Source organism: Vipera ursinii, assembly GCF_947247035.1.
Source record: "Vipera ursinii genome assembly, chromosome: Z".
Lineage (NCBI taxonomy): Eukaryota > Metazoa > Chordata > Lepidosauria > Squamata > Viperidae > Vipera > Vipera ursinii.
Genome location: NC_139517.1, coordinates 39,278,202 through 39,292,939, shown reverse-complemented (window position 1 = coordinate 39,292,939; position 14,738 = coordinate 39,278,202). Strand labels below are relative to the sequence as shown.

The window sequence follows — 14,738 nt, the reverse complement described above, 5'->3', positions numbered from 1 at the left end:
TATGCATATTCCTTTAAAACAGGATCAATTTATGATCCAACTTCTAAATAACATCTATATTAAACATATTCAGATGTACAAAGTGGAATCCTAAATCCTGCCAAAATTTCTGCAACATCATACAATCCAATACTGCATGACAAGTTTGCCCTCAAAGATTTCTGCTCTTTTCTTCAACTGATTTGAATTACTCACTGTCTCCACTTGCAAGTGACATATTAGACTGTTTCAATGAAGAGTCTCCATACGCCTCCAAATCAAGTTTCGCCTTAATCCCAGATTCATATTCCTCCTTTGAGAGGGAAAAATATTAAATAAGCTTATAAAAACACATACTAATATTAATGTATTAAGCAATTCATCAAACTTTGGTGCTGATTAAACAGCAGTTTCCTCCCAATTCAAGGCTTATTTCTGAGATTCATATGCAAGTAGAAGTAACCTATTTTCTCTCTCACCTGATATGCCATTCCCTCTTGGCTTCTGGTCCCTCTTTTGTATCCTTCTTGTTCTCTTCTTAATGCTTAGCCTGGAGATAACATTCCCTGGTTGACTGTTTTAGTTTGAAATGCAGAAGAACAAAGATAAATTATGAAGTTAGAAACATGGAACACAGCTCTACCTTCAAGGAAATCTTAGAGCAGATTGCTTGCAATACTATTTGAGTCAGTCCACACAAAACTGACATGTTGGGGTACCTTGTGGAAGTAAACAGAGGCAGAAGACCAGAACCATTTCAGTAGCAGTGCCTTGTGACTCCTATGGTGATCGATAATAATAATAATAATAATAATAATAATAATAATAATAATAATAATAATAATAATAATAATAATAATAGTTGGAAGGGACCTTGGAAGTCATCTAGTCCAACCCCCTGATCAGGCAGGAAACCCTATACAATTTCAGACAAATGGCTGTCCAGTCTCTTCTTAAAAACTTCCAGTGTTGGAGCATTCACAGCTTCTGGAGGCAGGTTGTTCCACTGATTAATTGTTCTAACTGTCAGGAAATTTCTCCTTAGTTCTAGGTTGCTTCTCTCCTTGATTAGTTTCCATCAATTGCTTCTTGTCCTGCCTTTGGGCGCTTTGGAGAATAGCTTAACTCCCTCCTCTTTGTGGCAGCCCCTGAGATATTGGAACACTGCTGTCATGTCCCCCCTCGTCCTTCTCTTCATTAAACTACACATACCCAATTCCAGCAGCCGTTCCTTATATGTTTTAGTCTCCAGTCCCCTAATCATCTTTGTTGCTCTTCTCTGTACTCTTTCTGTTGTTATTGTTGCTATGTCCTGCAATGAATATAACCAACTGAAAACTATTTTAATTCAATTTCTGGTTGCTTCTAGATGGGCCCTCTTCTTGTCAACTGCTCTTCTTCATTCATTTTTTTACAGCAGATCCAGATAACAGCATTATCAGCCCATTGCATTCCAGTATTTTCTCTGTTGTTCTCCCAGCTAGGCAAATTTTTATAGTAAAATTGATTTTCAACAGCCTCTGTCATTACATTCAAACATGTCTAAGCTTTAAAGAAAGCATATACTTAACATTTTAGCCTCTATAGTACAGCCCTTGTGGGCTATAATATCATGCCAAAGAGAATAGAATTAGTTTTCTGAGATCAAAATATTTCCCCCTAATTTCCAATATTCAGGTACTGGCTATGATTATTCAGTAGCAAAAGAGAGACCACCAGTAGATGTTCCTTATTATTATTATTATTGAAAATATTTTAGATCTGTGCTTTGGTGATCTTTTTTCTTTTATAACAATTGCATCTTATAATTTTAACAAAAATTATAATCCATACATATGGATGATATTCAGTGTGTTAAATTGCTTTGAAGCAACCTAGAAGGGATACTTATCTACCTATGGTAGATTTCAGAGTAATTTGCCACCTGAAATGCATTATTAAGCAACTTTGTGACAACCATACACATCAGCATATTTGGTATGTAATGCACTTGGATCTGATCACCAAATCCTTCCAAAAGAATTGGAATTTCATTACTACAATCAAATTGAGACATATACACACAGAAATAGACAGGCAGGCAGACATCCCTGCGCACCCCCATGCGCATACGCACACACCCCCATGCGCATACGCGCACACACACACACACACACAGAATGCTCCACAGCCCTTCCTAAAGTTGTAATTATGAATGTAGCAGAAGTGTGTGTGTGTGTGTGTGTGTGTGTGTATGTGTGAAATAAAAAACTAAGCAATTAGGGCTTTTTCTTTCAGGCTTTTGCCTAGAAAAATTGTGCAGTTGTGTATAAATAGGAGAGAAAGAGGGGAATTTAAAAGACATTATGACACTAACACTTATTTTAAATGCATTTCTTATAACCCCTAGCTGAGAAATTTCAGTGTCTACAGTGCCTAGAGGTGACAATTCTAATAATCGTTCACTGCTGTTAGAAAGAAAACAGTGGAGCAGTTACCTCTTTTTAATATCCTTTTTGCAACACTAGGGGGCACTGTAGTAAAAACCGTTGAAACTGCTTAGCCCACTCGCACAATTGCCTTACAAATATACTCAGTTGGGAGGCAGATATGGTAGCTTAGTTATGTCTCACTGTCTTTTCTGTGCAATGCACATTATAAGTTAGTTTACTTTCCCCTTCTTGATTAAACTGCTAAACTGTTCTTTTTTTGTTGCTTCTATTATAACATAGTACTTGACAAACTTCTTTAGCTTCATTTTTGTCAGTATAATTGCATTCATTTTATGCACAGGAAACATTGAACATTTCCAGTATATCTGGTAGCAATGCTAAGTTTGGAAGTTAAGTTTAAGGCTATTTGTCCATCTATTCCTGATCATTTATCACGTTCTGCTCATAGAAGCTCGTCAAACTATACGTTTGGCATATTTCTTTCCTCCCCTGAAAATCAGCATCATCCAATAAGAGTGGAAAATGTGGAAATGGAAAATGCCATTTTTCTTCTCCCTTACCTAGATCTAAAATCTTTTACTAACTGAGAACTTTTAATTTAAAAAAATCATTGTGACTTTCTTATGAACTTGATCACTGCATTTATGATGTCTTTCAGTCTTTGCTTGGCAATTTGAATTCCCATTTTCCTTAAAGACAGAGAGACAGAAGCTCTGTATGAAGAGTTGTATATCGTGTTCCATTCAGCAATTTGTAGTTTTAAATAACTTCTGATCTGACTTGACATTACAAACAAGTCAGTGAGTCCAGATTAAATTAATAGAATTTTGCACTACTGCACTACTGATAAACATTATCTTTCTCTGCTGTGCAGGTTAGGCTGGACTTTATTAAATTGTAAGAAATTGGCAGCAATGTCTCAGCTTTTCCTGGTAGGCAGAACCCCTTTTTATTGCCTACATGCAAACCAAAAGGCTGAATTTGGTGGAGATTTGGAAAGGCTTTAGAGAAGCCTTTCCAAACCAGCATCCTTTGGATGGGTTAGACCAGGGGTAGGCAACCTTGGCTCTTTTATGATTTGTGGACTTCAACTCCTAGAATTCCTGAGTCAGCATGGCTGGTTCAGGAATTCTGGGTATTGAAGTCCACAAGTCATAAAAGAGCCAAGGTTGCCTATCCCTGGGTTAGACTATAAATCCCTTTCTCTTACCTACTATGGCCATTGGTATGTTGGTATTTGTAATTCATAAAGCCAGGTTTATGCCTTTGTGTGATAAGAAAACCCAATCAATTATGGCTTATTCAACAAATTGAGATTTGATTAAAAGTGTCTTAGTATGATGTCTGAATTAGTACTACGAATTAAATAACTCTCCAGATGTCCATGGAGATTCTCAGTCATCCAGGCCATAGTTATCCCTTCTTCAGCTTCTTGGATGAGAAGCAAAACATCTTCAAAGGAAAAAAAACCAAGAAAGTCCTGTTGCCTAGTGAAAAAGCATCTTTGGTATAATTCTTCAGACTTTCTCATTTGGGATCCCATGTCAATTGCTGAATTTGTAATTTAAGTAGAGTCTAATATCCGTACAAGCTGGTGGCTGATTCCCAGTCATCTTATAGTGCAAAATCCACTTACAATCATATAAATATAGAGTTGAAAGAGGCCATTTATGCCATCAAACCCAACTCTCTATAGGAATCCAAATTAAAGCATGCTGGATAAATGTCTGTCTAACCTTTGCTAGACAGAGAAGCCCTTCACCTGACCAAATACTTCACCCTTTTATTCTATAAAATACCACAATTGAAATATAATTTTCAGCTTCATTATCTTTGCACCATTCTTGAAATCTAATTAGTTAATACATAGAGGCAATTAAGAACATCATTGAGACATCTGTGATATAATTGTCACTATCTCTGTCATCAATTATATGAAGAAATATAAAGAAGTAAGAATGTTTATAACATAAGAACTAATTAATGGACATCAGTATTTGAACACAATCACTATTAAATGCAACAGTATTGAACAATTCCAGTCCTGTCATCTGAGAAATAATATTCCCAAAAATTAATCTAATGTCATAGGTTTGGATGAGTTAAAATAATTAATGTCTTCCTGTATAGTATTGTTTCTGGGCTTCTAGAATTCATTGTCACAAGATGTGGGAGTGGCAGGAAGTTTATATGGTTTTAGAAATAGTTGACAAATTCATGGGAGATAGATGGATCAATAGCTTTTAACCATTATAACTTTAATCGATCTGATCCCTGTCTAGTCAAAAGCAATCTATATTGCTTTGGAGAGACAGGAGAAACTATGTCATCTTGAATGGCTTATCAACTTCTAAGAAATATCAAAGAAATTATACTCTGCAGACACATTTCCAGATTTGATGGACCCTTTATTTTCTCCAGAAACTCAATTTTTGATATTTTATTAAAATATTTTACAGAAGAGACCACATCATCATCATATTACCCAGCTATCTCAAAAGCTCCATAAAATATAATTTAAATACAGAGAATATTCTTTTTATTCATGGTTAGAAACCTTTCTTCCCCTCATTGTATAAACCAGAAAGATAAAAGCTATGCCTTAAGCATTACATAAACCAAGTTCTAAGCATGGGTTTTATGCTACAAGATGGGGACGATTCGTTTAAAAGAACAAAATGTTAAGAGAAGAAAAGTGCAGCAATAAATCCAAACTAATATGAATTAGCACAAAGTAGATTCACTTTGTTTCAAAACTCAAAAATCCCCAGGAAACTTCTGCAGCTATGAAGCATTCCAAGCACTAATATTTCAAGACAAAGATCAAATAGTAAATGAAAAAGAAGCTCCATATCTCCTATCATTTTGTTTTATTAGTATTAGAATTCTAATCATCCTCACCCAATGTGAATTTGTATTCCAATTATCCCTACCCCACATAACACAATGGTGGGAGTGATGGGAGATGTAGTCCAACAAGAATTGGTTGAGAGGGGCCTAGATGTCCCATCACTGGTGTTTTTGGAGCTACAAAATGCTAAGCAAAGAGAATTCCTCCAGTCCTTCTTACTTCCAAAATATAGATGCTATTCCTTCCTCAATTATTGTCCTTTATTTCTACTACAGTTTTTGCCTATATCCTGAGCATCTTTCATTGGCTCTTAGAAACTGGAAAACATACAATTCACTCACCTATTTACTTGCAGGGTATTCTTGATGAGAAAGCAACAAAAGTCTAAGCCATGTAGCTTTTTGTTGCTCTATGGAATTCCCGTCTTCTAGTTTCCACCAGTCCACAAGAGTCAGTAATGAGATCACAGCATATTCTAGAGGACCTTCTAAGTCCTGACTCATAGTTAATTCTTTAATCTTGCCCTACCACCTGGCACTTGAGATGCTTCTGGATGTTCTAGATTCTACCTTTTTTCAAGGCCCAGTAAACAACATTATCTTGCATTACCTTATGGTGTTACCTCCCTGCTAACCATCTGTGTGCCCTTGAATTTTCATGGCACGCCCCTCCCATTTGACTACTACTGGCTGTACCATCCTTAGAAATTATTGTAAATGTTGAGCAAGGCTCAGCAAGTCTATCTCTTTTTCCATAAGTCATATTAGTTTCTCAACTTCACATCTTTAAGATAAGCTTCTTTAAAGGTTTCAAGAAAATTCCCTTTCCTGGTTCTAATGGGATTGGGGAAGAAAGCAGAGTACCTGCCAAAAATTGTAGCACTCTTTTGGTGAAATGTTTACCAGAGAACTGTCCCATTAGTACATTTCAAATAATGGGGGAAAGACGAGAATAGGTCATGAACTGTACCCCAGTAATTTCAGATGAACTCTCATGGATGCACTTTACAGAACTATTCTTTAAATAATATAAAATAACATTCTCTTTGAAAGAAGGAACAATTTCACCATAGTCTATATACACAAGATCTGCCATATCCGCCCTGTCTCTAAATTACAAGCACAGATGAGTTCTTATTGTAAAATTGATAGAGATCATTGAAAGAGGGGAAATTCCACTTCCATTTAGCTGATAACTGAAGTATCCTTAAGGATAGAAATAGTAGCATGAAAAGGTCATTTCAACATAAGCCATCTTTTTTAACAGCCAGCAATAATTAAAGCCATTATCTGTCAACTGTGAAATATAGAGCAATGTCAAGTCTAAGCTTAGACTTAGAAAAAGAGTATTGTCTATGCAGGAATACTCCAGTCTCCATTAACTTGGGTCACCCCAGAAAAGAAACCTTATCAGTGTGCCCATCACTGTAAAAGTTTTCCCTGCTCATACATTGTACCCTGTAACATCTGGTAACTTTTGATTACCACAGACTGTTATTTAACTATATAATATATACAATAATTTACAACAATGATTCTTACATGCTCAATCCAAATATTATAATAATGGAATATATCCCCACCCCAAAGGTGTATAGCTTCTCTAAATTTATCACCCAGCTAGATTTCCACATGGAGTTTACTTATTGTATTTCACCAGTGGGATTTTTAATTTATGCAAGCAAGATCTTGGAACATTTTTTTTATTTTTGTCTTCAGTTATTAACCAACTACAAGTGATTTTATTAGTTTACATAACATTAAGGAATGAGTAATACAATGTAACAATGATAGAGTTGCAAGATAAGAGCATAAAAATAGCACCAGCCGTATTACAAAGGACATTGGAAAGAGCTTGTTTTGTACAATAAAAAAAAATCAAAATCTGTTTTTCTTACTGATGGTACTTTAGGAAGTATCTCTGTTAAAGTACAAATAGCATTAATGTTTTGATTAAATCTCATATTTTATTCGTCCAAACGTGGCTTAGTAATATTCTAGATGTTTCTGCAACTTCTCGTCCCATCCATAATGTCAGAATGGCATCGTTTAAATTTGTGAACTTATTTTCCTGTAGAAATTATTCGCTTTCTGTGCTAGCATCTGGCACTGGACTAGTAATTAGCTTCCTTCCCAGATAGACAGTAAATTTCTTATCATAGCTCTGACTTTCCCCTGGAGTTGAGGAGGGTCTAAGATTAAACATAATAAGTTCTTAGCTTCATATATGCACAAACATTTGGATAGGTTTACTGTTCTATGGTAAAATACAGTTAATATGTCATACACAGCTGTGTGACCTTTAGGTGGTGCAGGACACAGGTATATTACATATATAGATGTGCATAAGCATTCAGCCACATACATGTAGTACATAAGTAGAATTCATGTTATAAGCATATTAGGTACTCTGCATTAGAATAAGAGGTAATTACTCATATAGAAAAGCTCAGTGAGACTAAATAGAGGAGCTTTTTGGTTCCCATAATTTTATGATTTGTTATGTCCAATTTATGTATCCATGAGTAAGAATGTAGATCCTTCTTTTAGCACCAGCAGTTATTTAGAGATCCAGCAAGGACAGGATCTTTCAGAACAGTTTAAGCTCTCTAACCACTTAGAATGAATGAGAAGCTAAAGACTGAGAGTGTCAGTTGTGTAGGGACATGGAAGGGTTTTGAACTGACTTATTGTGTAGTTGAGAAAATGCTAGATCACTCTCCCTGAGCATGGCATTCTCTAGATGGGAATACAGCCTCCAGACCTTCAGACAGCATCTATGCTAACTGAAAAGCATTGAGAATTGCAGTCCCAATCTATTTAGAACTAATCTGGTTGGGGAAACTAGTTTAAAGAAGGAGGATATAATCTTTCTCTATCTGAAGGCAGTAATGGCTCTTTGAGGACTACATGCCAAAAGGGATAATTTTATTTAAGGGAGTACAAATTTATTCTTAGTTATGTTAAATTAGTAAAAATATAGTTAAAATACTTTATGTAAATACTAAGTCATTCAGTCAATAAGCATGTACTTGCCATACCTCTCTCTCTCTCTCTCTCTGTGTGTGTGTGTGTGTGTGTGTGTGTGTGTATGAATGTCTGCAGTGCTTTTTTTGTAAAAGAAAAAGGTGCCAGAACTCACACATGTCATACAACCCGCCTTGCCTACCCTACAAGGTTCCATCCAAAAAAGGTGCCGGAACTCCGTTCTGAGCGTTCTATGAGAAAAAATTCCCTGAATGTCTGTGCTCTTTAATATTTCCCCCCCACAGTCTTAATGCAAGATGCTGCTCCCTGTGAAATATGCAGCTCTTTCACTGACATTTGCTGGTTATTAGATTGCAATGGACACTAGCATGGAGCACTAAAAATTGAACTTTGTGTTCTTTATTTGAAAGAAATAACAAATCCTATTTCTAGACTTCCAAGATTTAATCTAAACTAGATATTAAATGATACATTCAAACACAAAGCTTCAAAGAATTATTAAATTTATCATAGCAAAATACGCTTCTTAATTGAACATTTTAACATCTCATATTTATATAGAGGGCCTTAATATTATTCCCTTTAAGGTTAATAATGCTCTCCCAAATTAATATAAAATTCATTTTTAAAGCATAGAGGCTCAGGACTCTTCCATCAGACTTTTGAGCCAGCTATATTCCTGGCCAAAAGCTTTAGGATGTAACAGTTGGATTTTGCATATGCTGTTTCTTCTGACACTGCTGTTATGTGGTCTGACAGTTTTATGGAGGCAGTTTTATGAGACCCAGGAATCAGAGCGGGTGGCTTTGAATAGCAGATTGACTGAGCCACAGTATTCAATACATTGTTTGGCAGCAGACCTCTAACTTCTATTTGGCTGAAGTGGATTTCTTCAGACCATTAGAATCTTTGTGAGAAAGCAAATGAGGAACTCTGTCATTGGAGGGTTTTAAAATTGGCCAAGAAAACTGGGCCAATGAAATTTTCCTTGTGATATTTGAAAAAACAAACAAACACCCTCTTACAGAATGATAGGAGGCACCTAATTGGCACCTGATAGCGTGTAAGGTGGATGGGGTGGGTTTGGGTGGCTGTCTTTTACAGTGGATAGTGTTTTATGATTAGACCTATCTCAGAGCATTCCCTCCTTCAGTAACTGCTTTATCTCTGAGTAGACAGCCAGGTCTAGCAGAATCAAGTATCCTCCCTCAGCTTCTCTGCAACATTGCTGGCACCAATAATCCCTGCTTTGGGATACTGCTATGGGTTAATTTGTGAAAGGGGAGGGAGGGAGGACGGGAGTTTCCAAATCTTGAAACTGCAAATTATTGTAGGATTATTATCCCCATGCCATTGGAGCATGCTAGCTCGACAGGCAAGTATTGTAGATGCAGAATATTTGCCACATATGAAGGCTGTTAGTTCTCAGTGACTGCAAGAAAGTCTTTGGGGCCCAGGCTATTATTAAACCTGGATTGCATTAAGAAAAACATAAATGCTAGATCCGAGTTCTCAGAATTATCCCTTCTAACCCCAGTAATCTAATTCTTGATCATTGTGAATGTTAAGGTAGCCAGTTTTAATTTCTGCTCAATTTCTGCTTAATTTCCATTGTTGCATTTTCATTGGTAGCTTGATGTGGAGATACTTACACACATTGCTTCCATGCAACATTTTAAACAAACTGCTGTTCAAAGCACTGGAACAGATCAGTGGTTTTTCCACTAAGTTAAGTTTTCCATTTAAGTTGCCTCACTTTATCTAGATTTATTTATCTAAATAAATAATCAAATGTCAAAGAAAAACATTTATGTGTTAAACTGCAGATCTGGGAAAATATTTTGCAGCTCATAAGCCTGATTGCAGGACAATAAATGTAAAGCAAATGAATCTATATTTGTTTTAATCTGACAAGCACATCCAACATATTTGTTTTTTCTGAGACAGATCACAGTCTGGTGTCCTGACTTTAATGCAGCCAGTTGGTAAAATCACAGGAATGGATTGCCTCTCACTTAACCAAATACCTCTTTACCAAAGCATTAAAATAGTATTCTTCATAAATGTAACTAATTCTGTTTGAAATGGGTAAATGACCTTTTCACCCAAAGGTTCTGATTTTCAAAAGCAGACAATATGTACAAAAGGTAGCTTTAAAGTCTTGGGTTATGTAAAGTGAGAGCACAGCAACTCCCATTATCTATCACTGTTAGCTCTGCTGTGTTAGGGCTGATGGGAGTTGGAGTTCAGGGACCTACTAAGAACCAAATGTAGCCCATTGATTATTTACAAGATACCTTGTTAATGTTCTTTAATAATCTGAGAGTTCTCAGGGATTGTCTCTGCATTGGAACAACAGATGTGCATAAACAATGTAGGAACTGGAATGGATGGTAATAGTGAGAGTAGGAAACTTTAAAGTTTTCATCAACCTTTCTTAAGAAGTAGCCCGCTCTTACTACTCTTTGGTCAAGAAAGAGTTGGTCACGTTGTCAGGAGCATTTTTAATTTTATACACCACAAAGATGAGCTAAGCCCTGGTGGATTCATGTCTTTATAGTTTCCTTGGCAACAAGAAAAATTGTTTGCCATTTCCTTTCTCCAGGATGTTTCTTTCAACTGCCCAATCTAACCTACAATTCTTATATCCCCAGTATTTCCACATTTGAGTTCGAACTAGGGTCTAATCCTGTTTAGCTTTTTGAGAACCATCAAGATAAATGTGAGCCAGAACTTAATAATTTAATTTAATAATTTAATTTGTATACCACCCTTCTCCCGAAGGACTCAGGGCGGTGAACGAGTGTGAAGTGGATGTGTATTATCAATATGATACAGAATCTTCTTTGTTTCATAGGTATTCCATAGAAGACAAGCACAGCACATAAGAAAATGAGAAAATATCTACTTCAGGACACAAAGTTTGAAAATCTTTACATAACCCATTTCTGATTCCTCCAATTTTAGTGATCTCACATGCTGGGATAATAGATCCATAATCCAAACTGGCATAATTGCTGACAATTTGGGGTATTTAAATTCCTAGCACAACTGGAAGCATCATGTTGAAAAAGGTTGAAGTAATTTAGACATAGAGAGAAAAATCTAATGTAAATTACTATTGTGTAGTCTATGCAAATAAATAAACAAACTACAGTGAATATGTTAATGAAGCCAGTTTGTCCCTCTGTGTCTACTAGCTGACAGCACTTACTCAGCTTTACTTGTCTCAGACACTAAGCAAGGTTAGCCTTGATTAGTATTGCTTAGAAACTCCAGAGTAGAAAGTAGACTGAAAAGTAGACTGATTCTTAAAAAAGAATCCTGGAAGAAGACAGTGACAAACCACTTCTGTACCCCGGCCAAGAAAACTGAATGGATGCAATCACTAGAAGTAGTCTTTGACCTGAGGATGGTTTTACTTACTTGCTTCCCACAATTCTGACTCAGCTTCAAAATTCAAGGCATGGCAGCAGAAAGAGAGATTTTTCTAAAGAATCCAGGACCAGGCAATTAAGTCCAGCAACAGTGCTTCCCTTTGCAAGAAAGTTTGTGAGCAATCATTGGATGGTTTATAAGCTTCATACATTACTCCAGAATTATAGCACACTGTCCAACATGTCTTCTCAAAAAAGGTTGACTGAATATAAAGAATGTCAGGACCCACCCCAAACCACGTCTTAGGAAGACAAAATTCTTGGAGTCAAATCTATTCCAAAAAGAATCTTTACTATGACATGCTTGGTTGTAGGAAACGAGACAGGACTTAATATTATTCCACGAAGTAAACCCTTATAAAGAGTTCCCGGTTTAACCCCCCTTAACCCCATTTGGTCAGTCCCCCATCCTTTATCTCGTATCATCCCTCTCCTGGGAAAAAGGAACTTAGGACCCTTCAAGTTTATTGCTCTCTTCCATGACACAAGCCAGATGCTAGCCCCCCCTTTTGTTTCCCCAGTTCAAAAGGCTTCTCCTTTCCTTTGAAATGCCTAATACCGGTTCAATACACATCCATTCTCTTCTCTTCGGGAGATGGCAGAATCCATGGAATAATGTTTGAAACATTCCATTTATGAATATGATATAAATGGATTCTGACAGTCCGCTCTCCTTAGAAAAAAGATGTGTCCATCTGTAGGGGAAGAAAAGAAAAGAGAAGAAGAAAAAACATATGTAAATGTTAACTTGGTTTGTTCGGATATTCTGTATGAAATCTCTTAAGCAGCTTTGGTGCTTTAACATGGTGTTTGCTGACCCATTCATTTTCTGAGGAGGGGAGGTGTTTCCAAGCCACTAAATATTGGGTTGTTCCATGATGTTTCCTGGAATCCAGAATTTCTTTCACCTCAAAATGTTGCTCTCCTTCCACCATGATGGGAGGTGGTGGTGGTGGAATTTTTGTTCATAGGGGAGATTGTTGTTCTCTCTTTATCAGACTGCAGTGAAAGATTGGGTGTATTCGTCTAAGATTTTTAGGTAGCCCTAATTCAACTGTTACTGGGTTTATGATTCTTTTAATTGGAAAAGGTCCAATGTATTTTGGTCCTAGTTTTTTACAGGGTTGGAGAGACTTAAGGTATTTTGTAGACAGATATACCATCTCTCCCACCTTGAACGGTGTGGGATCGGCTCTTTTCTTGTCTGCCTGTGTCTTGTGTGCTAATCTAGCCTCTGTTAACACTTTTCTGACAATAGGCCAGGTGTATTGTAACTGAGCAATCCATTCCTTTAGTTCTGGAATTACCGGTTCTTTTGGAGTTAGATCAGGTATGGGGTTGAAGCTCTGGCCTGTGGCTACTTGAAAAGGAGTGTAACCTGTGCTGGAGTGAACTGCGTTGTTATATGCCACTTCTGCAAAAGGCAGTAGATCCGACCAGTCCGACTGTTGGAAACTTATATAACATCTTAAATATTGCTCAGGTACTGCGTTAGACCGTTCCGCTTGCCTGTTCCCCTGAGGATGATGACTAGATGTCAGTCCTTGGGTAGTTCCTAACAGAGATAAAAATTCCTTCCAAAATGCTGAGGTAAATTGCACCCCCCTGTCAGATATGATGCGTTGTGGTGCCCCATGCAATCTGTAAATATGTTGTACAAAAAGTTTTGCTAATGCTTTTGCAGTTGGAATTTTTGGGCAAGGTATGAGATGGACTTGCTTAGAGAACAGGTCAGTGACAGTCCAGACAACGGTGTTTCCGTTGTTTTCTGGTAGTTCTACAATAAAATCCATGGCTATTTCTTTCCATGGGGCTGAGGGATTCGCCACTGGTTGTAACAGTCCTGGTGATTTCCCTTGTAACCTCTTGGCCATTGCGCAAATTTGACAACTGCTCACATAGCTTTCTATGTCTTTTTTCATAGATGGCCACCAAAATTGCCTTTTAGTTAAGTGTAATGTTTTTACAAACACGAAATGTCCTGCTGATTTTGTATCATGGCACAGTTGCAAGAAATTGGTCCTCTGGGTGGCAGGTATGTATAGCTTCTCACCCACCCAAGGTAACCCATCTTTAATAGTGCACACATGCCTATTTTTCTGGAACCATTCGTCCCCTTCCAAGGACTTTCGGAATTCTATTCCGGTTTGGCTATCCACTTCCAGCTTCATTTTTACTTGTGCCCTGGTGGTGACTGGTGCTGCCAGTTGTTGTTCTGGTAGAGTGGTTTAAAGTCAGTTACCCATGTGCTATTATATTGGGGCATGCGAGATAATGCGTCTGCCAGGAAGTTCCTCCCCCCTGGCAAGTGTTTGAGAGTGAAATTGAATCGGTGAAAGTGTTGGGACCAGTGGGCTTGCTTAGGAGTGAGTTTCCTGGGCATTTTTAGTGCTTCTAAATTTTTGTGGTCAGTCCAGACCTGGAAAGGTATTTTATTTCCTTCCAAAAATTGACGCCAAGTTAATAATGACCACAATGAGAATGCTTCCTTCTCCCATATTGGCCATCGTTGTTCAGTTTCTGTAAGTTTCCTGGATGTATATGCACAAGATTGCAACGCCCCCTCATCATTTTCCTGTAGTAATACGGCTCCGACTGCTACGTCGCTCGCATCTGCCTGTATTACAAAAGGTTTGTTGGGATCTGGGTGTTTAAGTACAGGTTCCACAGAAAAGAGTCTCTTTAGCCTCTCAAATGCTGCTTGACATTCCATTGACCATTTTAGAGGCTGGCTGGGTTTCACGGGTGACCCCCCCTTCGTTTTCAACAAATTTGTGAGGGGCATGGCTATTTGGCCAAATGCGGGGATGAATTGGCGGTAGAAATTTGCAAACCCCAGGAAACTTTGCAATTGCTTCCGTGTGCAGGGGGGGGTGCCCACTCTAGTACTGCCCTGACCTTCTCATGGTCCATTTCGATGCCCTCTGGAGATATGCAATATCCCAGGTAGTCGATTTTTTCCTGATGGAATTCACACTTCGATAATTTAGCATATAAATGGGCAGCTCGCAACTTCTTCAGGACTGCTCTGACTAGTTTGATATGTTCCTCT

General features: G+C 37.5%; 1 protein-coding gene across 2 annotated transcripts in view; it reads right to left on the bottom strand.

The window, feature by feature from the left end:
• Positions 1 to 5,749, bottom strand: part of SLC4A1 (solute carrier family 4 member 1 (Diego blood group)) — a 68,356-nt gene extending 62,607 nt beyond the window's left edge. Inside the window, exons 1-3 of one of the 2 annotated variants that reach the window (XM_083378236.1) lie at positions 5,604 to 5,749; positions 459 to 553; positions 196 to 292 (exon numbers count right to left, since the gene is read on the bottom strand). In XM_083378236.1, coding sequence (XP_083234362.1) covers positions 196 to 292; positions 459 to 470 — 109 coding nt within the window. In that variant the 5' untranslated portion in view covers positions 471 to 553; positions 5,604 to 5,749. Of the gene's footprint in view, positions 1 to 195; positions 293 to 458; positions 554 to 5,603 lie in introns of those variants that run through there. The other variant, XM_083378237.1, reaches the window with a different exon arrangement.
• Positions 5,750 to 14,738: the final 8,989 nt, after the last annotated feature.